Source organism: Colossoma macropomum, unplaced genomic scaffold (assembly GCF_904425465.1).
Source record: "Colossoma macropomum unplaced genomic scaffold, Colossoma_macropomum, whole genome shotgun sequence".
NCBI classification, from domain to species: Eukaryota; Metazoa; Chordata; class Actinopteri; order Characiformes; family Serrasalmidae; genus Colossoma; species Colossoma macropomum.
The window spans coordinates 24,930,287-24,954,530 of NW_023494800.1; the positions used below are offsets into that span (position 1 = coordinate 24,930,287).

At 38.4% G+C, this 24,244-nt stretch overlaps 1 protein-coding gene across 2 annotated transcripts; it reads left to right on the forward strand.

Annotated features, from left to right (window-relative positions):
• The first annotated feature begins 1,671 nt into the window (after positions 1-1,671).
• Positions 1,672-21,411, forward strand: tmlhe (trimethyllysine hydroxylase, epsilon). Of its 2 annotated transcripts, XM_036588113.1 has the most exons (9): positions 1,672-1,901; positions 2,038-2,107; positions 3,790-3,946; positions 4,267-4,443; positions 7,072-7,351; positions 13,552-13,671; positions 17,513-17,749; positions 17,979-18,117; positions 19,483-21,411. In XM_036588113.1, the coding sequence occupies exons 3-9, from the start codon at positions 3,790-3,792 to the stop codon at positions 19,612-19,614; spliced, it is 1,242 nt and encodes a 413-aa protein (XP_036444006.1). In that variant the 5' UTR covers positions 1,672-1,901; positions 2,038-2,107; the 3' UTR covers positions 19,615-21,411. The 2 variants fall into 2 exon arrangements, with proteins under 2 accessions (XP_036444006.1, XP_036444005.1); XM_036588112.1 differs by lacking the exon at positions 2,038-2,107.
• The last annotated feature ends 2,833 nt before the right edge of the window (positions 21,412-24,244 follow it).

A 24,244-nucleotide genomic window follows, 5' to 3' on the forward strand; every position in this document is an offset into this window, starting at 1 on the left:
TGCTGAAAATATACTATTTAATTTTAGTATTATCATAGTTCATATAGAAGGTTTTTTTTTCTGAACTGTTATTTAAATATCAACAGCATGCTATTATTTTACCTTGGTCCTCAACAGTTATGCCAAGTGGAAACGTGATAACAGTAAACAAAAAAAAAAAACATATAAGTAAATAAGAATCTAACATTTTCATCTGGCTGGAAAAACCACTGAAACATCACAAACTCAAAAAAAGTCTGCATGTCTATAGTAGCCCTTGGCCCTCACCCCCCCCAACCCCCAGCCCCTCACCCCTTCCCCAACCCCCACAAAGAATTAACATTCCATCCTCCATTTCTTCGAGGATCATGAGGTGCACACTCTACTTTCAACACAAAACAGGAGCTGCTGCTTGCTCTCCCACACGAATGAATAAAGCAGAGCTTCAGTTTTTTTTGGTCTGTAGCCACTAATGGGAATGTTCCAGGAGCTCCGTCTCCTGAGCTTCGGACTCTTAACATGATAGAAGTGCTCATGTTAGATACAAATGCTGGACTGCCTAAACATTCTGAAAGTCCAGTAAAAAACACAGTGCCTGCCAATCACAAAACCATTTATATCATATATAGTTATATCACAGCACCAAAAACACGCTGCAGTATACAACCACTTTGTACCCTTTAAAAAATGTCTTAGACATCTTCAGATCATCTTCCAAAACACCACTCCCCCGCCCCTGCTAACCCACCCCAAAGACAAGTTATGTGCTGTAATAGTGAGCTGTAATAGTGTAATAGTGCTGTAATAGTGAGCACTAAATGTGCCAGGTTCTGCTAAAAGCAGGTACTGGTAGTGCTAATCTAGTAATGATGAAGGTGACTCAGTTTATAGTCACTCTCTCTGTTTGCTGCTTTATATTTTCTTAGTTGAGGGTGTTTAGATCTGATGATGCTGATGACTGGTTCTCTTGTTCCTCGGTTTTCAGGAGCTGAAACCCACAATAGGCTCCAGATGTACAAAAAGGTTCTTAATTATTTAATAATAATAATTATTATTATTATTGTTGTTATAAAATAATTATAACAACAGCAACAATAATTATTCATTATTATGATTGTTATTGTCATTAGTAGTAGTAGTAGTAGAAGTGGTATTCTTATTAGCATTAACGTTAAGAACAACGTTAACAAAAATCATCATCATCATCATCATCATCATCATTTGAGGACAGTTGTGATGTCAATGGCCTCTTATGTGGGTAAAACGTCCAAAGCAGTGTATCAGTATTTCTGATAAAATAGGTTACAGAAGTGCATCAATGTCCGAAACGTTACTTTACTTCCTTGCAAAAACTGACGTTGCTAACTCGCTGAGATTCTCCTGCTGTGCAGATACTGAGCTTTGAGTGGTCGTTTGAAAAGAAAAGTTGAACTTCATGAGCTCCGCCATGAGAGGGAGGAGGCAGAGAGGCTAATCTGCACTGCTATGTGCGACTGCGTGGATGCATTGGTCTTTTTCCGCCCGTTTTCCGAAAAAATCCCGTCTGCTGCGCTGCAATTGGCTACCGAATGGCGACGTGTGCGAGAACATAAATTACTAGCCAATCATAGCACAGAGAGCGGGATCCTAGTAGCCAATCCTGGCACCGGGGGGCGGGACATGTCCGAATACGGGCGCGAAACAAAATCAGAACGCAGTAGCGCTGTGTGGATTTGCAGACTGCCATCATGCGTGTTCACAGCGCCTGCGGGCCAGAGCCCCAGGACAGCGATGGCGGGGAAGAAGCTGACGTTTAATGATTAATATTCCTGACGGATGAACAGAAGTCTTCTGGAAAGAACAGTGAATTAAAGGTCATTTTGGAGCAGCAGGAGCGAGGGTCTTCAGCAGAACCATCTTTTTAACGCGCCTCAGAAGAACAAGTGAGTATCGCGTGGCGTTTGTTGTTCAGTTCAGTGCATGTCGAAACAGGCTAGACTGCTGTCAGATTTATTTTTTCAAGTTTCTATCGAGTCGAAATGTTCTATTATGTGTAATAACAGAATGCAGTTTCTCCAGGGCTGCATTACTACAGGCTATAGCGCAAACCAGCAGAAAGTGACAGGAAACAGCGCAGTACTTACTGAGTGTAAGTTGCACACAGATGGGAACACCCCATAGAAAAATAAATGCTCTTACTGGGCTTCTGGAGTCTAAGTTACCATGTATATGGCTGCCTGCTTTAGAAAGAACTGTACATACAGTGGTCCCAGAAGTATTTAGGCATTGGTGCCATACTTAAAATGTAAGTTACTAAACAAAGTGGTATTTATTTATAACAGACATTCAAACTAAGTGGCATTATTTTAAACATTCCAAGACGTCTGGTGTGTTTCAGACTGTTATTTGAGCAGTTTTTAGCAGACTTATGATTCCATCAGTAAACATAAGCTCACCGACTCCACTGTCAGAAAACAGCTCCAGACTTTGACGTCTCCTCTTCTGTGCTTTACAGTACACTGACTGCAGTCTCAATACAGATAGTCTACCATTAGTTTGATGTTGTGCCAAAAGTGTTTTTCTCTCATTTTGTTACACTTTTAATGAGGTTAAAGAATTTCATTACAGTTTACTAGTGGTTAAAGAGTGTGTGAACACTTTTGGGGGGCACTGCATTGGGGGCAATACGACGATATCTGATATTAATACGATAAATCACATCAGATTATGTCACAATGTGCTTTTCTGTGCATTACTCAAGTTAACATAAAGAATTGAATTCAAGTTTATCAACAGTAAAAGTGTCCAAATACTTTTTGATGCCGCTGTATTATGTGAGCAGTATGACCTTATTTATCGTTACTGTGATAAATACCATCACATTATGTCACATCATGGATATTGTCAGTACTTAAAGTGCACAAAGCAACTACTTATTTCATTATAAAAGCAGCGTAGTTAAGGATTAATTGAGTTTAGGTTGATTTCAGTTTGTAAAACATTGAAAAAAATAGATGTATTTATCATTTTTCACAGTAATTTTCAAATGTGTATGTCAAACATAGTGTGTGTCAAAAAACTGTCTTGAAGCTTTGTGATAGATTTTTGCCATGTCACCCACCCAGTAAAAAACTGAAAAAGGATGTGTGAAAATAAGTTATGTGAATGCAGTTTTATTTACAGAGGTGCCTAGGGTTGCCTAAATCCATCCTCAAGTAAGTGTTGTTGCAGTGAAATATTGACTCAAGTAGCTTGAGCTAGACCAACTGAGTAGGAGGACAAAAAGTTTCAGGCCAAAAAAACAAATCCTTGCTAAGCACAAAAAAGGAACTAAGAACTAAATGTGAAGCACTTCATGGAAACTGTGTGGAAAGTTCCCCTGGTGACAGATACATTTGAGCACAGTAAAGGTATTATCATTTGAAAAGTATAAAGTTATCAAACGTTTATGTAACTAGTTACTACACATCTCTTTTTATATATCGGTGCATCCCTAGTACATAATCCAATTTATGTAGGCTCAGTTTTAAGAGATCTGGGCTGCCCTATATCCATACTGAACTTGAGGTTGTAGATGAGTGCTATATTATTGTAGTACTTTGTAAATGGCAATGGTATAAGAAAGTAATGCATTAGAAATATATGTAGTGTAATTTGTGCTGTGTTTTTCCTTTGTGCCTCAGGAATGACAGTGAACTGTATTTCTGTCTATGCTGAGCAATTTCCATAATGCCAAAACAAATTACTGTACCTGATACAGTCTGGTGAACAAAGAGTTTCTGGTTAGCTGATCTGACTCCTTTTTTGTCTATTGCTGTACTGAATTTGCAGATGATGTCCTTAGCCCGAACATTCATCAGACTGCGAGGGACTCTGCAGTCAGCCTCTCGAGCTGGATGCAAACAAACCTCATGTGGGAGCAAAAGATGGCAACATACTATACCTCAGGCAGCAACCTGTAACTGGCAGCTGTTGGATGACTGTTTTGGTAGGTCCTATTGTTTCACTTTATGCTTAAGTACATAGAATACATAGAGTACTTAAATAGCTTCTTACAGTTGAGAGTTTTCTTACAGCTGTCTTTGACCGCTGGGCACTGAATGCACTCCAGTACCATTTCTCAATGGTGTCCAAGGAGGTAACATTTGTTAAACTATTACAGTTTCACAGTTTAACTGGCCCATCAAATGCTGAAGCGAGTGCTGGAGGTGTGCCAGTCTAAACAGATTGTCCTCGCTGCAGTTTACAACTAGCTAATGAGCGAATGTTCTTGAATACTATGAAAAAACACCCTGTTTTAATCTGCAGAACTCAGTTATGGGGGCCTCGTGATGCACTTTGACTATGTGTGGCTGAGGGACCACTGCCGCTCCGCCTCCTGCTACAACTCCAAAACCAACCAGCGCAACCTGGACACCGCCAGCATCGAACTTGGCATCCGGCCCGCAAAGACCCGAGTGGACGAGGAGAACCTTTTCCTTACATGTAAGTCCCTTCAACAGAGAGCGAATAAAATACAAACCAATTTCCAAAAAGTGTGACACTGTAAATAAAAACAGAATGCAGTGATGTGCAAGTAATTTAAACCCTATGTTAAAAATAATACAAAGACAGCATATCAAATGTTGAAACTGACTAATATTATTATTTTTTGAAAAATATATGTCCACTTTGAATTTGAAGCCAACAACACATTTCAAGAAAGTTGGGCCAGAAAGTTGGGACAACTTTACCAGTTGAGACTGGTAAAATTGTGTAATGCTAAAAAACACCTGGTGGAACATCTCACAGCTAATTAGGTTAATTGGCAACAGGTCAGTATCATGATTGGGCACAAAAAGAGCATCCCAGAGAGGCTGAGTCTTTCAGAAGTAAATATAGGGAGAGGTTCACCACTCTGTGAAAGACTGCGTGGGCAACCAGTGCAACAGTTTAAGAATAACTTTTTTTTTGACCTAAAATAGCAAAGAACTTGGGGATTTCATCATCTATGGTACATAATATAATTAAAAATTTCAGAAAATCTGGAGAAATCTCTGTATGCAAGGGACAAGGCCGAAAACCAACACAGGCTAGCCATGATCTTTGGGCCCACGGATGGCACTGCATTAAAACAGACATGATTCTGTAGTGGAAATCACTGCATGGAACTCAGTGACACTTCTGTTTGTGAGCAAAGTTCGTCGCTGTATCCACAAATACAAGTTAAAACTCTACCATACAAAGACGAAACCACACATAAACAAGGATCCAGAAACACAGCCGCCTTCTCTGGGCCCGAGCTCTTTTAAGATGGACTGAGGCGAAGTGGAAAAGTGTCCTGTGGTTTGACAAATCAAAATTTTAAATTCTTTTTGGTATCATGGACAATGTGTCCTCCAGGCTAAAGATGAGAGGGATCATCTGGCTTGTTATGCACAGTTCAAAAGCCAGCATGATGGTTTGGGGGTGCATTAGTGCACATGGTATGGGTGATTTGCACATCTGTCAAGGCACCATTAATGCTAAACGATATATACATGTTTTTGAGTAACATATGATGCCATCCAGCCGACGTCTTCATCAGGGAAGGCCTTGCTTATTTCAGCAAGACAATGCTAAACCACATTCTGCACATATTACAACAGCATGGCTCTGTAGTAAAAGAGTCTGGGTGCTAAACTGTCCTGCCTGCAGTCCAGACCTGTCACCCATGGAAAACATTTAACACATTATAAAATGAAAAATATGACAAAGGATACCTGTTAAGGAGCTGAAGTCTTATATCAAGCAAGAATAAAATCATTGTTACAGGAGGGGGTGATGTAACACAGTGGTAAACATGCCCTTGTCCCAACTTTTTTTGAAACGTTGGCATTAAATTCAGAACCGTTTCTAGGTACCATCGGTAATCTCAATATCCACAAACATAAAACAATACTACCAGTTAATTATGAGGTTTAGTTTATGCATCAGAAGCATCAAACTGTGCTTTGGCCCTCCAGAACCAGAGCTGATGTGGGCCTGTCATTATTTGATTAAACTAGATTACTGTACTTAAAAATCATTAATTAAAATGTACCTTCTCAATTCTGCAATGATTTGTTGGCAATTTGTATGATGATAATTTTTAATGCTTTTTAAGTAATTGTCAAAAAAATTGAGAGATTACTAACATAGCCAGTAGTGACAGTCCTAAATAAAGGACTCCTGTAGTATATAGAGCAGCAAGTTGTTATTCTGCATAATGTGTACTACAGACAAAGCAGCACAGCTCCAAGCTATGTTCTCTTTGGTATAATAAGCAAAACTTATTTTCATTTTACCCTGCCTCCTTTCCCAGACTTTTTGACACAAGACCAATTATTTGCTATTACAGTTTTGACTAGGAGATAGATCTTGGTCTGAGGCTATATATTTGACTACCATGTAGAGCCTCTGGAACTGCCTGTCTGACATTAAAAGAGAAATTTGACTCTGAGCCAAAGCAAAGATGCGTGTCTCTTTACGAAGCAAAGATAAGGTATTGTAGAAAAGATAGAACTTTGGCTTTTGTTAAAGGCCAGGTAGACTGCTGACAGAGCAGCTGTGCCATTCAATTCTAAGACAGTACAATATCACTGTCGTTAAAGATTGTTGTATAGTAACCATTACCTACCCTAAAAATGATCAGCTATAAAATGCTGGCTTTCTGTTATTTTGTCCAAAGGCTGCTTGTACAGAATAGGTGTCATTGTAGGTCATGCAACGCATTTATACTACCTCAGTGATGAGATCATTTCCTGTTGGTAAGGACAAATTAACCAGACACTGAGATACTCTTTTTTAAGCCTTATCTGTTTATCTGACTCTTGATCAAATGCTGTTAGCGTGTGTTAAATGGCTCCAGTTCAGTATTATCTGTAATGATTGGATAATAATTAGCCCTTACCTGGTGTTTATTCCATAGTTTCAGTGTTTCTGTTTGTGCCTGTCATTAGATGTCTTATTCAGGTCTTGAAGGAAGGGCTAATTCACTTTATATATACATGGTAATTGTTAGGTTGAATCAGATGTTGAAGTGGGGGAAAAAACTGTCCTTGTAGGACTTGGGCTCAGAAACGCTGTACTGTTCTGTCTTTTTGCTGCTCCCAGGGCCTGATGGTCATGTGACACGCTACAGTCTGCCTTGGCTGGTTGAGAGCAGCTACGAGGGTCAGAAACAGAGTGCCGTGCAGCCGCGCATTCTGTGGAACTCTGACATCTACACCAATGCCAAGGTGCCTTCAGCCAGCTGGGAGAAGTTTATGAGCTGCGATGAGGAGCTGAAAAGGTTCCTGAGGAACTTCTTGTTGTATGGCATTGCATTTGTAGAAGATGTCCCAGCCACAATGGATGCCACAGAGACAGTGACCCAAAGAGTTAGCCTTATCAGGTGAGATCATTTTTTGTGTTGTTGGAATAAAGTTGAATGATACTCATGTTACTAACACATAGCAGGATGTGCTGAAAAGAAGATACACGTGGACATACTGTCTCGCTGTCCTTACCGTCACATAACAATATGTCCTAAGACTTACAGTATCGTATACATCTGGGTGACATTTGATTGTGAACATGATTTTGTATGCACCCAGTTTCCTCCTTAGCTTCAGACACTGCTTGTGTTGTAGTACTCAAGTCCGGTCTCGACTCTAAACAGCCGAATGCAGTGTCTCCATCTAAAGTCATTGCTAACTGAACTTTTTTCTATCATTGTTGAATATCAGCAGTACCCTCAGACAAAAGGTTTTGTTTATGGTTGAAGATCTGAATGATCTTTTCTGTCATGACGTATCTGAGTATTATTTCTTTATTGATGTTCCAAATCCCCCAAGGCCAGATGGTATGGGCATATAACCTCACTATCGTTTCCTTCCAAAGTTACAATGCAGAGCTGGGCTAATACTATAATTATCATACTAATGATAATAATAATACTTTAGGCTATATATTATTTAATGTTATATTTTACAAAGTATATAATAAAATATACTATTATTTTAATATTATATGGTCATGTATAATGATCGTCTCTGTCTTTCCACTCCTGGTCCCAGTCTCTTCTATTAACCCTATAAGCAGAAAGAATGAGGAGATGAGGAATGACAACGTCCCATGTTGATCCCTAAAGCCAGGCGTACACTTCACGACTTATAAAATCCACGACTTATAAAAAAAAGTGGGGGTATCTCACACTTAATGTCAGTCTTTTACAGAACTTCATGTCTTTTTCTCATGAGGGTTTGCAGACTATATGGTAAGGCAGATAGTACCACATAGTATCACAGAGAGCATCACACACATAAATAAGTTTCAGCTACGAACAAGCACTCAAAATCTCAAATCTCCCGTTATCACATGACACAAACAAAGCTAAAGCTAGAGTGGACTTGTTTGTGCTTTTATGCACACACATGATGCACAGCGAAAATACAATCTATGAATGAATATGTGGTTGGTAAATGTGGATATAATTCTGTTTGCCGCTGAGAACTTTAGAAGCAACTTACAACAAACTGGCAAGCTATTCTGAAATTGTAAAGTGAGTGCCTTGACGTTCTGGCTAGTATAAAGGCACCAAAGTTATAGAAGCACTTACCACTTCCTCTATCGCAGTACTTACACAACCCTGCACTTTTTTTGTGCAATTGTTAAAATTTGTCAGAGTGGACTATTCAGGGTTCAAATCTGGTTAAAATTACATACGCCCAGCGTAAATGTAATATTAGAGACCTACATTTATAATAAAATGAACCACATATCCTATTTCTGTGAATGTGTTGCAAATACACTATTACACGTCTCAGCATTCAAGGACGTCTTTCTGCTAATTCATTGTCCATTGGAGTAGCTTGGCATTTCTGAATTTCAATGTGTTTATCACAATAATGAATGAAATATGACTGTAAGTTTTACATATTGGTTCATACTTGCAATGAAAGGAAATGCCTTAGATCAGCAGTCTCCCTCAGGAAAGTGTCATGTATATGACCCCTGAACCTTCTTTATCATTGTCTGCCATGTTCTTACACTTAATGAGGGTAGTGAAAGGGTAACAGCTGTTTCTCAGTTTAGTGATTAAACAGTTTAGTGACTCTGTCTTGTTTCTGACACATTGTAAACCGGAATGACCCTGAAAAAACTGTGCTTGTGTGAAAGATTAAACAAGCACTGTTGAGGAAAAAGTAGTGCAGCTATTTAGCTATTTTTTAGCTATTAGCTATTATTATAGCAATTGCAACTACACTTATTCATTTGGGTTGGTTGGGAAATAAGGATCTTTGTTACTGTAACCCTGTATTGTAGGGCTGGCCCGAATAATCTGAATACTCAAGTATCTGTTTTCTATGTTGGTAATCGTTGGTAATTGTAGCTTAAACTACAACATGTTTCATCAGCAAAGGCCTTTAAACAGATGTTATTGTTAATACAGGGAAAATGTTAAAAATAATAGAATAAATTCTAGCTGGTTTAGTTATATAATTATTCTAGCTGTTTAAGTAAATTGCAGCTGGTTTAGTTATATAAAGATTTGTGCAAATTCTAGGTGGTTTAGTCATGTGATAATTGTAGCTGGTTATGTAAACATGTAACTTTCATTTTTACCGTGATATGCTTTTAACAGTTGTCACTGGTTTTCATAGATCAATTTCTCCTTTGTTACTCTGATAGGCCTCTAACAGTGGTCATCGTTTATTATTGGTTAATGTAAATATTTCTGTCCAATGACAAGCTCATTTCTTTTCCTTTTTTTATATCTACTGTTATATAGTAATTATTATCCAGTATATTATCCAGTGTTGACCAGAGGAGGATGGGCTGCTCTTTTGAGTCTTGGTTCCTCACAAGGTTCATTAATAATAATAATTAATCATTTAATAATAATTTTTATTTATATAGCACTTTTCATGCTGGTGACAGCTCAAAGTGCTTTACAGACAGTTGATAAAACATAGTTATATAAGAAATCATTAGTATTTATTTAGAATCGGAAGTCTCTTGTAGGGAATTTTTCGTGCCACTTTCGCCCTTGACTTGCTCATTTGGCTTCTGGCCCAAGATTTTCTGTAAGCTGCTTTGTGACAACACTTATTGTAAAAAAAGGGCTATATAAATAAATCATCAATTGATTTTAATTGAATTAAATTGAATACATACGTGCCAGATATTCACATCAAGTCATCTCAGTGCAGAACAACCTGCACTGCTTTTTACTAAAAGAAACCACTAAAAGAAAGCTCCACTGAAGCTAAAGGTGCAGAGATGTGTGAAGATTTGTGGAGCACTTTAAATTATCTGATGATAAGAAAAATAATCAGCGCAAAAGAGTTTGATGAATCATCTCAAACATGTGAGTGATCCTTATCCGAGTACTGCTTGGTGGGCTACATGCCTGACTTCAGTTCATTGTTACTGCCTATTGAATACATTTGGATGATGATTTCGTTTTTTTTTTTCATTGATTTTGAGAACATGCATTTGAGCACACACACACACGCACACACACTATCTAAGCTGCTTCCTCTTCCTGGGTCACGGGGCGATGCTCCAGCAGTCGTTGGGCAGAAAGCTGGAAACACCCTGGACAGGCCACCTGTCCCTAACAGGCATTTGAGTACTCACTCGGAAATCTGAGTATCTGAGACCTGTAAAATGCTATTCCGGGCATCCCCACTGTATTGTTTTATAAGTGGGTCCTTGATTGCTAGTTGGCCTTCTAAAGCCTCTTAAAGTTTAATCAAAGCCCCAACCAGAAATTTACAAAGCAGCACCAAAACCACCGATGGACTAGCCCTGCTTTAGAGAAAGGATGGTGAATGCAGAGTACATCTTGTGAGTTTTAGAGGGTGTGTTTGTTGTTCTTGAAAATGCTCTGTTACAGTGCCAAAAAAAACTGACCTAACTGGAGTCTTAAAGCTTTGTTTCTCTAAGTATCACGGTCAAAATGTTTAGACTGCATTTTTTCCCAGTAAGCAGCTTCTGTGCATGTATTGGAACTGCTTCCTTGCCAGTGTGCGCTCGGCATTTTGGACGCGCTGCAGGTGGCATATGTCTGAAAGAATGAACTTCAGAGTCGCTAATCCTTTCTCTTTTTAGCTTTAATTTAGAGAATGAATGTGGGAGCACTGTGGGAGCATTGGTTCTGCTCTGAGTCAGCATTTGCAAATAACCTTAATTAATGCCATAAAGGATGAGTTCAATGCTTACAAACCAAATTGCTATTTATTGCATAGGTTGCTTGTTGTCATTTGTCCCAGACAGTCATTTTGATGGCGTCTGCACTGAGCCATTCACGATAATAGTAAGTTTGTTTGCAAAGCCACAGTGGAAATCAGGTAAGTAACACTACACACTGGACCAAAGCTGCTTTGAAAGTGCGCATTAACAGCCTTGTCAGGAGTTATTTCATATGAGCATCATCTCATAATTTGTATTTGTAAAATAGAATCATTGGGGCTCATTCGCTAGTATCTTACTAAGTTTTTTCTTACATTTGTTCTTGAGAAAAATCCTAAGAAAATTCATGACGTTTTCTTAAACTGCAGGATTGTTTGTAGCTTTGTGCTTTTGAGTGTGCATAGATTTTGTTCTTACCTAAAAACAAATCCCAAGTAAGATAACATTGGTGAATGTCAGAATCTTCATAAAAACTGTGTAAGTGGTTTTTAATAAGAAATTTGTTCTAAATAATGTTTGATGAACTAAGCCCTTTCTTCTCATGCTTCATGTATCTTTGTGAGACAGTCTAAGTGGAATGAATGATGGCATTTGACCAATTTAATGCTCTACTGATGTACTATAATTTAATGTAATTCCTAAGAACATTTATGTGGCTTATAGACGGAAAAGAACTACTTCTCCGATATCACTGAAATGTGAAAATGCATTGTGGCTTAACCCTGACAGCTGCCACTTCCAACAGATTTACACAAATTATATAAAGCAAATTTCCAAGTCAAGCTCAATATTTAGCCTTTTGATGTAGTTCCTGAGTGATCTGAGTCCTTCCATTATTTTCAAACATGGTGTGTAACTGAAAAGATTTGAGTCCTCACTGTAAAAAAAACACATTTTTTTAGTGTAAAGATTTTTAAGTTTATTAAACTTTAAATAGTAAGTCAACAGAACTTAAGACACTGATTCTTTTTCTGTTAACTCACTATTAGGAGTTCAGTTCAACTCAGCCCAGTTACTAATTTTTTAAGTCAAAACAGCACTTTGTTTTTTACGGCGCTGGAGCGTGAGAGTCAGTAGCGTAACCAAAGGAGTAATTCAGGCAATAGCCAATGAGAGAGCTAGCACAGAACAAAAAAAAGTAAAGGGATGTGTACATGCACATTGAACATTTGGGTGCCCCCGGTTGAATGACAGTTTGTTGATTAAAACATCCTCTACAGAAAAAAAAAACAACTATGAAAAATTATGGCTTGTGTTAAAGTCATGGCACATTTTATATTTTATGTTTGATTTTTTATAGCATGTTAAACTCAGCAAATGAATAAAAATTGTGCGGGAACATTTGCAGAAAATGCCATTTATATGTTTCTTTCCTTTAGAGCACTGGCCACCAACTCTCCTCCTGGAGAGGTACTTTTCTGCAGAGTTTAGTTCCAGCCTGTATCTAACATGCTGCCCCCCCACCCTCCCTTTACCTAACAATAAAGCATCTGATCCAGCCAGTCAGGGACTTCTGAAGAAGTTAATTTGCTGGAGCAGGTGCAGCAAACTGGTTGGAACTACACACTGCAGGAAGGTAGATCTCCAGGACCACGGTTGGTGACCACAGCTGTAGAGGATGTGTTATTTTTTTAACTAGAAAATCAACAAGGCATATAAGTTGAATGGGGATATTCAAGCTTTTGCATACGACTGTATTAGAATAACCACATCAGCTTGATAGCCTTCAGTAGCATTGGCCCTTATTTATCAAATGCCCCAGAGTAAAAATGCTGATCTGGGGTCAGCTTACAGCTTTAATATAACATTGAATAGAATTCCATGAAATGATGGAACCTGATTTTAGATCAGTGTTGTTCCTTTGAAATGCCTGATAAAGGCCATTGATATGGGCCATTGTCTATAAGAGCACAGACAAAGTGCTTATTCATAGGGAAACTCATTATGCATATGATACTCTCTGCTTCATCTGACCATGCAAAAAAAAGTTTAATGTGTAGTTTTTATAAACAGTTCCTTCAAAAATTAACGTTGGGCTCAAGCAGCTTGAGTCAAGGTGCTACCTTCAAAAACATGAATCACTGAGCTTCTGGTCTTGCTAATGTAGGATGTGTAGGCTGAAACATTATGCCAATTTAAATATGGCCGTTTAATAAAGAGTGTTTATAAGGAGTGAGTTTTGTGCATTTTTGTACAGCTTTATCATTTTTGTATTCAATATGTTTAGCTTTATAATAACAATTCTGAATCGTACTTGAAGAATCTAACTGAATCGTGGTGTAATTGGAGATTTCATGATGTACTGGAGGGAGGTCAGAGATCTACACCTCTAATTGTAACATGAACTCAAATTTCAAATTCTCTGTTCTCAGTCTTGTGTTGCCGTTCTGACCTGAAGTGCTCTTGTGTTTCCAGAGAGACCATGTACGGGCACATGTGGAATTTCACCTCCGATTTCTCCCGCGGAGACACGGCCTACACAAAGTTGGCACTGGACCGCCACACGGACACCTCGTATTTCCAGGAGCCTTGTGGGTGCGTAGCTGACCAGTCCTGATCCCGCTTTTGCTGACCTCTTTGCTCTCTGAGCCTGTCCGGTCCAGTTCAGTTCATGCTTACTTAGTCAGATCTCATAACTTGGCAGAAGTTCAAGAATGCTCTCCCTCTTCAGTCACTGTAAGCTCTGAAGTGAAAAAAGAAAACACTGTCGAATAGTCTTAGATATTAGCTGCGCTGTTGTTTCCATGCTGTACAGATGCACTCAGTGATTTCCTGTTTTGTTAGTCTTTTAGCAGTATGCTTTGCTTATGCCCCAAGGCTGATGCTACACCAGACCAGTCACGTCTCCATTCCAGAGCCATCATTTTGTGGCCTCTCACAGTCCTCAATCGGGTGAATTATGTAGCCTCCCAACACGTCCGTTCCCATACAGTGCTCTTATTTTTACACTTAATTTTTGACTGATGAACATTATGCTTGCAGAGAGCAAGGATTAATGCTGTTGTAAAATGACACAAAAGACAGCTTCTACGGATAATTGTCAGACAGCTGTTTTTCCAAGAACTGATATTAGGGTTTTTTAACCATATGAAATTTTTAGACACAAGTGCAAGTAAATTTGAGCTTTTACATACATAACTGGTGCTCGGTTGAGTGCACTGAAGGCTGCAGAGCAGTCTGCAGATATTTGTTCCAAGTGTACCACAGCACATGACTTCACTAATGAATTAAACTGCCCTGTAAGTAGCTCACTGGTTAAATCGAGAGATGGTGTTCAGGGTCGGAATAAATAAATGCTTACCAAGAACATAAGACAATAGTTATCACCTAAGCATTAGCTTCTCATTTGTAAAGAATTACATGGAGATGCCTACTGTTCTAACAGATTCTAACAGATTCCTGACTATTCTTTGTTAAAACAACCAGAATTTGCTTTTAAATGTTAGCTTTTTTTAAAATCTGCTAGAAGTTCTCCAAGCTTCTTGCTTCATTTCCAGTCAGTCAGCCCTTCTATGTGGGTCCACAGAGTGCTAAGAGGGAAAGAGGCTTTAACTGCTTAACTTTGACTGTATCTTTTTAATTGTATTAACCAGAAAATACTCAGTTACTCAATAACTGTTAAGCTATCATTCCAGTAACAACAATTGCCAGCTGGTAAACAGGCAATGTTTACTTAATGATGACAAAATATGACCAAAACTATTAATAATTATATCTATTAGTACTTTTTTCTGCTTTATTTAAAAAATCTAAGCACAGGCATATGTGGTATCCAAAGTGGTGCCTGTCACAGAAGCACAGAAGGCTAAATGGTGAGACATCAGGATGATAATGCTTATTACCATTAGTACCCAAAAGCAGTTTTAGGTACAAGTACAGCTTGAACTCATTTAATTTGATTTTTGACTTTAAAGTATTCAGATGAAGGGAATGTAGGGAAGGGAGTATTTCACCGATATGAAAACTCTCGCAAATTGCCCTAGTACGGTATGAGTTACTCGTAGGGGTGCAGCACTACATGTGAAGAATATATATATAAAAACGACAACAATGGAGATACGAGGTTTTGTTCCGACACACACACACACGCATATATCTATATCTATATCTATATATATCTATATCATATATATATATATATATATGTGTGTGTGTGTGTGTGTGTGTATCACTGTTTTGTTGTTTTTCGCTTTTTAATAGAATTTGAAAACGCATGCTGTCGTTTACATTGTGTGTACATTTCATGATGAATGGTTGAACGGAACCAAAAGAAACAGCGCAAAATTACTTGGAAAAAGTTTGATTACATTGACTTACATTAAAATTAAAGTATGTTTTTTTCTTCCCCTGTAAAGTCATCATTTTGGACAATGAGGTTTTGTTCGGACAACAGCTACACATATGTATATTGGTTTTTAATGGTATTTTTTAAAAATGTAGCACTCCTGGATCTTTTTTCTCAGATCCAACTGATCAGATGCATGGAGAAATAAATATTGTGATATATCGTGTATCATGAAAAGCATCACAATTATATTTTGCCCTATCACCCAGCTTTACTTTGTCACATGTGGTGATGCATTGTTGACAGATGACGTATTTAGTAGTTAGTACTACTTTCGACAGCTCTGAAGCTGGTCAGATACAAGTGACATACTACTACTTAAGTACTTACCTGCCTTGCCACAGCCCATAAATTGGGTACTGTTGCAGGAAAACACATTTGTTTGGGAATATGTTGACATTATGTCTATAAACAATGTTTATTTTACTGTGCAGAATGGGAATATCAATATGGTGGCCAAGTGGTTTAAGAAGGCTATCATACTGACCTTCATATTACCAAAAATGTGGTATTTTACATAAATTAAACATTCGCTTCACAAAAAGAAGCTCTAATTCTCAACAAAAGCACCGAAGTTTCACTGTGTTTATTGCTGAGCCTCCCTAAGTATTGGCTTACATTAGCTGAATTAGCAAAAAGAGCTGCTGTATTTGTTCCAAAATGACAAAATAAAATAAAATACTGCAAGATGGCCAACGGTTATGTATTTTTATAGTGAGATTTCAGCAAGCCTGGGGTGGGGATTCTTGATTATGGGGTTGACCATATGGGTTGGGGGTTGGGGGGGTCCACAACATTTAGATTTCTTAGGCAATTTGAAATTACTGTATACACAGCCGCTTCAATTCCATCTAAAAAAAGAAAGTTGTTAAAATGTTGCTCAAATCACATCAGCAATACATATACCAATTCAGTATAAAACCAATATGTGTAATGTGTTTTAACATACAAAATATCATTTAGTACTTAATACAAATAAAATTAGATTTTTGCCTAACTTACCCATAAAATAATATTCTGTCCCAATAAGTGAACAGTGACAAACAATGGCAGAAGGAGGGCAGAATACAGTCCAGTTACAGAGAATACAGCTGGAAGACCAGTTAAAAGGAGTTAAGGTAAACAGAGGTTTTCTATAGCAGTGTTTGAACAAAATACGAGGCTTAGCGAACGCTGAAAGCCCTGATGTTATTTGTACTCAACAAGTTAGAATTACTTATTTTTTGCAATTAGTTGTTATCACTCAATCCAGGCAAGGTGGTTGTACTGTCTGATTGAAAATTCAAGTGTACTTATTTTTGTGAGAAGAACAAATTCATAAGCAATGAGAGGGTATGGGGCGGAGTCACCCAGAATTCCTAGCGAGTTAGTTGATTTGTTTATTGGCTCTTATTTTTCCTTCAGAGGTTGCTTTCAAACAAACAACACATTCACACGTTAGAAATAGTCTAAATATTTAAAAAAAATATATTTTCAAAAAGTTGCTTAACAGTCAGTTTGGTTGTAACAAAACAATTTAAGGCATAAACTGTGTTGCTGTGTGTTGTCATGAACAGTGCTCTTGTTACTGATCATGCTTATTTTACTGCCCAAGTCATGTTATTTACATTTTCATTTTCCTTCAGTTTCGTCCATTTGATCTGTGTCTAGTGAAGATTTTTGGACACCAAAGTTAGATTATTTGGCTAATCACCTACATTTGGGGAAAGGGAAGAATTAAGTGAATTAGATTTTTTACCCAACTATCACTTTAAATTTACACTGTATTAAGATGTATTGCTGGTAAGTTTTCCATCTTGGGCTTCTGTTGGTTGATAACTGGAGAGTGCTGCATGGTTACGAGTCCCTCACTGGGCTCCATCAGTTAGACCTCCATCAGTTAGACCTCCATCAGTTAGACCTCCATCAGTCAGACCTTTTTTCAAACAATTCCAAAATAATGCACTGTATCCTTAAAAGGGCATAGCTTGTTTTATTTCCATTTCTATCTGTTACCCATGATCTCTTTTTTTTGCCTTGGCTGTACGTCAGGATCCAGGTGTTCCACTGTCTGAGGCACGAGGGCACAGGTGGCAGGACTCTGCTGGTGGATGGCTTCTATGCTGCTGACAAAGTGCTCCAACAATCAGCAGAAAACTTTGAGCTTCTGTCACGCGTGCCCATCAAACACGAGTACATTGAGAACCATAGCAACCACCGCAACCACATGATCGGCATCGGCCCTTTGCTCAACGTCTACCCCTGGAACAATGAGGTCTTCATGATCAGGTAAACTGAGCTTTCACTTTTTGTAGCAATATTTAAATTATAACAACCTGTTTCATATCTCCTGCATATGCATTGATCATGCATTGTTAAACTGTTAACTTTAGCAGGGAGGTAAAGCTTATATTTTCTGTAATTTACATCGACACATAGGAAAGCTAAAGCTGTTATGTGTTTTGACTCAGATGCACAATAGTTTTAGTATAATGACATTGTCCTCAATGTTGTTTAGGTATAACAACTATGACCGTGCAGCGATAAACACCGTTCCTCATGATGTGGTGCATCGCTGGTATGTGGCCCATAGGCAGCTCAGTGCCGAGCTTAGGAAGCCTGAGAATGAACTGTGGGTCAAGCTCAAACCTGGCAAGGTAAGTTTTAATGTGAATTCATACAGTTTAGCACTAGGAACTAGGAGTCATGTTTTTACCTGCACTGAAACTTACCGAGTTAGAATTGTTTACAGTGGTGGTGATAGGATCCAAACATCCAAAGCCTTTAATGCTTCTAAAATCTCCCACTTAAAGTTATTACAAAAAAATATACGACCTGATATCCGATTTTACCAATTTACCATAGAAGTGCTGATATTGGCGTATCTTATAACCTTAAGTTTTGTGCTTTTTAAGAGTCATTTTTTGAGAAGTCATATCTCAGACCTCAAATAAGCTCCTATTTCTATTTGATTGCTCTTGCTGAAATAAATTAGAATGTGTAAGGGATAGAACAAGGAAAAAAAACAGATAAAAATAGCTCTTAAATATCAAATCCAAAACAATCCAAGTATGATTTGTAATTAATGTTAATGTTGAATCAAAAGCAGCTTAGCCCTGGTAAAACCAATGAGAACAGGAAGTTGTTGTAGGTATCAATGAGCAGAAGCCACTAACTGAGAGAATGTAATGGGTAATTCCTGCCCTGTGATAGACTGGCGACCTGTCCAGGGTGTTTCCTGCCTTCTGCCCAATGACTGCTGGGATAGGCCCCAGCTCCCCCCGTAATCCAGAAGGATAAGCAGCTTAGAAAGTGTGTGTGTGTGTGTGTGTCTGTGTGTAAAGGGTAATCCCACTGATTTTTCCAAATCTATTTCAGCATAAATAAATGTAAAAAAAAAAGATACAAAAAAAAGCATTTAGAGTGGTTTTTGATGTGAAATGCTTAGTTCTACAGAAACAGAGTTAGAACTGTTCACAGTGGTGGTGAAAAGAACCAGAAAACCAAAGACTTCAGTGCTTCTAAATGCCCCCCCCACACCAAGTTATTACATGAAATGGTTAGAAATACACAGAAATACACTGCCAGGGTGTGTTAAAATAGGAAACATATTTTTTCCCAGATGTACCTATTTCTCAAATCTCAAAAGACTCGTGTAGTTTCACTGGACATTGTGACTCCTGGTTCCTTTATTGTTGTAAAGAAACCCAAGTCAGTGAGTCTCTCCAATGAGCCATTTCACATCAAATCACTCTGAATTACTTTGTTTACATCTCAACCACTGAATTAGGCAGAGGTTTTGAAAAAACAGTGGAATTCCCCTTTAAGCTTCCTTTACTTGTTAGCTACATTGGCCTTGTAGCTCCAGGCTAAAAAAAAGTAAACTTTGATTCTTTAACTAATTATGTTTGGGGAAAAGAGAAAATTGTATAAATTAGTTTTTTTGCCCAACAATTTCTTAATTTCTTACTGTATTAAGATGAAGATGTGCTAAATACCACTGTTCTCTTCTATGTTTTAAGGTACTGTTTATTGATAACTGGAGAGTGCTGCATGGTAGAGAGTCCTTCACTGGGCTCCGTCAGCTCTGCGGCTGTTATCTGACCAGAGACGACATGCTCAACACAGCCCGTTCCCTCGGCCTTCAGGCTTGAACAACAAACAGGATTTCAGGAGGCATCAAATAAGCTCCTATTTCTATTTGATTGCTCTAGCTGAAATAAATTAGAATATGTAAGGGATAAAATAAGGAGAAAAAACAGATAAAAATGGTTCTTAAATATCAAATCCAAGTATGATTTGTAATTATGATTAATGTTGGATCAAAAGCAACTTATCCCTGGTAAAACCAATGTGAACAGGAAGCAGTTGTTGGTGTCAGTGAGCAGAATTCACTTCCTTGGCTCATGAAACACACTTTGTTCTTAATTTTACACCAAAACTGGCAGCAGGTCTGTTTGAAATTACATCAATATGAGAGTGGTCACTCCACCGCCTTTGACCTGCCTGTGTGACCTCGGCTCATGTTACTTACCCTCACTGGCGAGGGTCATCTGTTTTCAGTAGCCCTAAGCTAAACGCTCACTTACATCTTGATAACGCATAGTCCTGTTTCCCTATAGGAGGTTTCGGTTGCTTAGAACAGGATTTCATGAAGAGTCGTGGCTGTTCAGAAGGTAAATCGTGGCCGAGATTTTAGCAGTTAACGCCATGTAGTTACATACTGTTCATCATATTTAGTTTGCATCTAAAACTGTCGTAGATATAATCTTAGACATGCTTAAAAGCATTACATTTTACATTTTGAAGCTGTGCGCAGGTCACAGAAATTAAGGTTTTAGTTTTTACATGTCAAACTGAAGAGGTTCATATTTTAGGACACTTAAAAGTGCTGGTTTACAAAACTTTCAGTGATGGAAATACTAGTACAAAGCTATACTTGAAAGAGAAACTGCTTCAGCAGACGCATAAGGCAAATCCTGACAAACTGGCAAATCCTGGCACAGCTCTTTGAAATACATGGACAAATGAAATGCGCTGCATAGTTTGAACAGAAAGGACATGATAATTAATGGTCAAACAAGGATTAAGCAGTAGTTTGCAGTTCATCTCAAAGTATAAAAGAACCATTACAGAAAAGTAGTAATTTGACTGTACCTAGATTTTGGCCACACTAATAAATGGAAGGAATTTATTGCATTTTTGCCATTTGCTACTTAAGGGAGAATAAATGGTGATTTGTGCCGCACTATGATCAAGCACTTGCTCATGCTTATGACTAAAGCACAGTAGACACAGTTATACAAAATCTATTAACATTTTCAACCTGAAATTGATATTTTTTTGGACCTTGTTAGTTTATGTACCTGTTTATATTAAGCATGATTCATAATATCATATCATATATTATTTAAAAGATAATCTTTGCAATCTTCCATCAAAATGAAGACTGCCTCTTAAACGTCTTCTGAGTTTTGATTATGTCACCGTGCGCCATCAACAGCTAATATCACGTTTCACCTCCTACCCCCCCCCCAAAGGGCCCACAATAAACAGGGTAAATACAGGTAACTGTGACATGCACAGCAAAGTGTTTTTGTGCCTTATTGGCAATGTCGGGATGTGTTCTACACACAACAGCTCAAACCAAAACCAAATCACAGTATATTGGCGATTAGTTTTTGGTAAAGATTGCAGCCTGTTTTTAGAATGCTACAGGCACTCCGTTATACTTTTTATATTATAATGTTATGATTCATCTCAGTGATATGATTGTGCGCACAACAAATGCCTAATTATTACCCCTTACAAATAAATATTGTTTTGCAGTTTGGATGTATCAGTGTATCAGTGGTTGTGCTGTCACTATATCTTGTGTGAGTGTGCAAATGTTTCCTCTGCTGATTGTGTTTATGATTTATTTGCCAATAAAGTCATTGGGGACAAACTAACCTGATTACCTGAATGTTCAGTTAAAGTATGCACTACAATATTTATGCTTTCCCTATTTTTCACTTAAAAGTCTTTTAAGAAACTGCAGAGTCATCGCTACCGCTTTCAGTTTAGTTTCTTTTGACAAATTCATGGTATGTCATCAAGGTAATATACCCCACATCACTCCCAGTCACATACTCTGCAGCAGGCATGTCAGGATCTTCTGCTGTGGAGATTAGTGTTTACCTTCGTCTAGCACTCTGAATTCAGTTCATGAAGGCCTTGCTAATTAGCTGATGGGCTGAATCAGGTGTGGTTAATGAGGCAGTGTGCTGAAGTATGCTGTAGGTTGGCCCGAGGACTGGAGCTTGACACGTGCTCTACAGCCTTAAAACCACATTCTCATGATTTTTAATGCTTTGTATGTCAATATGTCACACAAACAAATAATAAATTCATTATCAGGTACTATAAACTCTTTAGCAGTATACTTCAATAATGATAGCTCGTGATGATAATTGTGAAAAAGTAAGAACTATTAATATGTTTTGGCAAAAGTCAACAAATGATCATAGTGCTGTGCTGAGAACAGGTTTATTTAGAAATACTGGCTGGACAGGTTAGCGCCACACATGGCATTACTGAATATAACTAAACTAAATGTAAAATTGCCCTGCGATGGACTGGTGACCTGTCCAGGGTGTATCCTGCCTTCCACCCAATGACTGCTGGGTTGAATCAGTTTAAAACGGCGCCTCATGTACGTTCATGATGTGAAGGCGAACAGCCAATGAGCTGCTCTGCTTGCCGACCAATCAGCACTAAAGCAGCAGTAACGTTAGCGTCCTGCTGCTCCAAACTCGTTTGCTGTAGAAAAAGGAAACTTACAAGTGAAATAAATCATTACTTTATAAAACTAAAAGGAACGTTCTGTGCAAGTGATTAGAAACTATTTTAACTTTTTGTTTTTAGTCTTTCAGCTCCATTCACCCCATTCATTGAGGACTCACTCGCGGGCGCCCTCTGGCGTTCTGCAGCCATGTTTTTGATATAACGGGGTAAATAGGAAGAGGCCAGGGTCCCCGTTAACCAGCTCTGGTTATGTTTACATTAGGAACTCTGGGTCTAAGCTCTATCCTACCCTATGATAAATACAAATGTTCAGAACGTTATACGTTTTGTCCGTGTGTACATTTTTTCTTCCAAATATAACTGGATCCTCTGAATTATGAGGTTGTTAAAGAGTCTTAATAATAAAATTGCTACATACAGGCTACTGCACATCAGTCTGATGTCACTAAGCTTCACGAAGGTAAGGTGGGCTATGGTGTTCTAGCAAGTTGTGCTATCTTACTGAAATGCTCTACCATAGCACATTTTTACAGGTATGCCCGTAAATAAAAGCTCTACATAGGACATTTCGATAGCCCAAAACTTCCTATTAAAAATACTGCCTGTGTTAAAACTACAATGATGAATTTAGCTTTTTTTTTCGCCAGCTTCTTGTTCGAGTTTTCCCGTTCCATCTTAAATGGTGCGGCAGTTGTGATTAGCTATCACAAGCATTAGCAAACGGGACAAAACAATACTGACCTGTTGGTTCTGTGAAACAGCAAAAATAAGTTGATGTTACTCAGCTGTCTAGCAGAAACAGAGCAACCTGCTCATATCATGCCTTTCAACTCTCCATGAAGCTGAAATCAGCTTATTTTCGCCAGCTGCATGTTCGCATTTTCCGCTCCAGTAACTGCTGCACCGTTTAAGGCGGAACCAGAAAATTCGAAAAAGAAGCTGGAGAATGTCATCAGAAAATGATACCAGCATTAAAATAATAATTAGTACATTTTAATATCCTAAATCAGCGTGTCAAGGGGTCAGCAGTAATATTAACCTGAGTCTGTACTGAATTAGCCTGAGTGCAGGTAACCTAACGCTAAGTTTGTAGAGCTTTTCAGATCCAGCACTGACTAGAACGGAAATATCCGTTGTGTTTCAGTGAGTATCAGACAAAGAACCGAGAACTGCATGGAAATCTTTGTCTTTTGTTTTGACTTCTGAATTTGATTTTTGCCCATAATATTTTATCCCTCGCGTTTTATTTCCTCACTCCTCGGAAAGAAGTACATTACCCATACGTCCTAAAGAGAGCTGCGCCAATCAGAGACGTCGCTGTAACCATGGAGATCCAAACGGTGTGGTTTGGCGACAGAAGCACAAAGCACAGCAGCGTCTGTCAGCGAGCAGCAGCAGTTTCACTGTGAGATGATTGTGTTTATTTTGAGACACAGAGGCGAAGAGAGCTCGGAGGGCTGAGGATCAGAGTCCGGCCGTTTAGAGGAGAGTAGTTTGTGTGTGGGCAGCTGGTCGATTCTATCAGAGCTAGTATGAAATACGGCGCATATAGGACTATAGAGGGTTTTGCTGACAAATATATGTACATGGAACTATATGTAATGATTACATGATGAAAAACAGTCAAATCCACAAAATTCACCAAAGAGAAAAGACATGATTGCAAACGTTGGCGGAAAAATGAGTCAAAGTGATTGGTTGAAACCATTCGCCGTGCTTTGTGGGATATGCAGTTCATTCGGACATTAAGCACGTTAAGTATACAGTCTTGTAACTTACCTTTGCCTTTCTGTTCTTTTTGCAAAGCGTTTTTTGTTCCGATTTAACTTTAATGACGTTAGCTGATTGGTTTTTAGCCGAGTGCTTAAAATGGAGAAAATGAGTGGGATTTTTACATTCACTCATTCACGCGCTGCATGGCGCCCCCGTGTGCCTAAACGTAAAAAACACCACATTATTTTCCTTTCCATCGCGAGATTATAAAGTCACGCGATACCT

Coding starts and splice junctions, on each gene's coding strand:
- tmlhe (XM_036588113.1), top strand. CDS start 3,790: ATGATGTCCTTAGCCCGAACATTCATCAGACTGCGAGGGACTCTGCAG. Junction 3,947..4,266: donor GCTGTTGGATGACTGTTTTG/GTAGGTCCTATT, acceptor TTTAATCTGCAG/AACTCAGTTATGGGGGCCTC. Junction 18,118..19,482: donor TCAAGCTCAAACCTGGCAAG/GTAAGTTTTAAT, acceptor CTATGTTTTAAG/GTACTGTTTATTGATAACTG.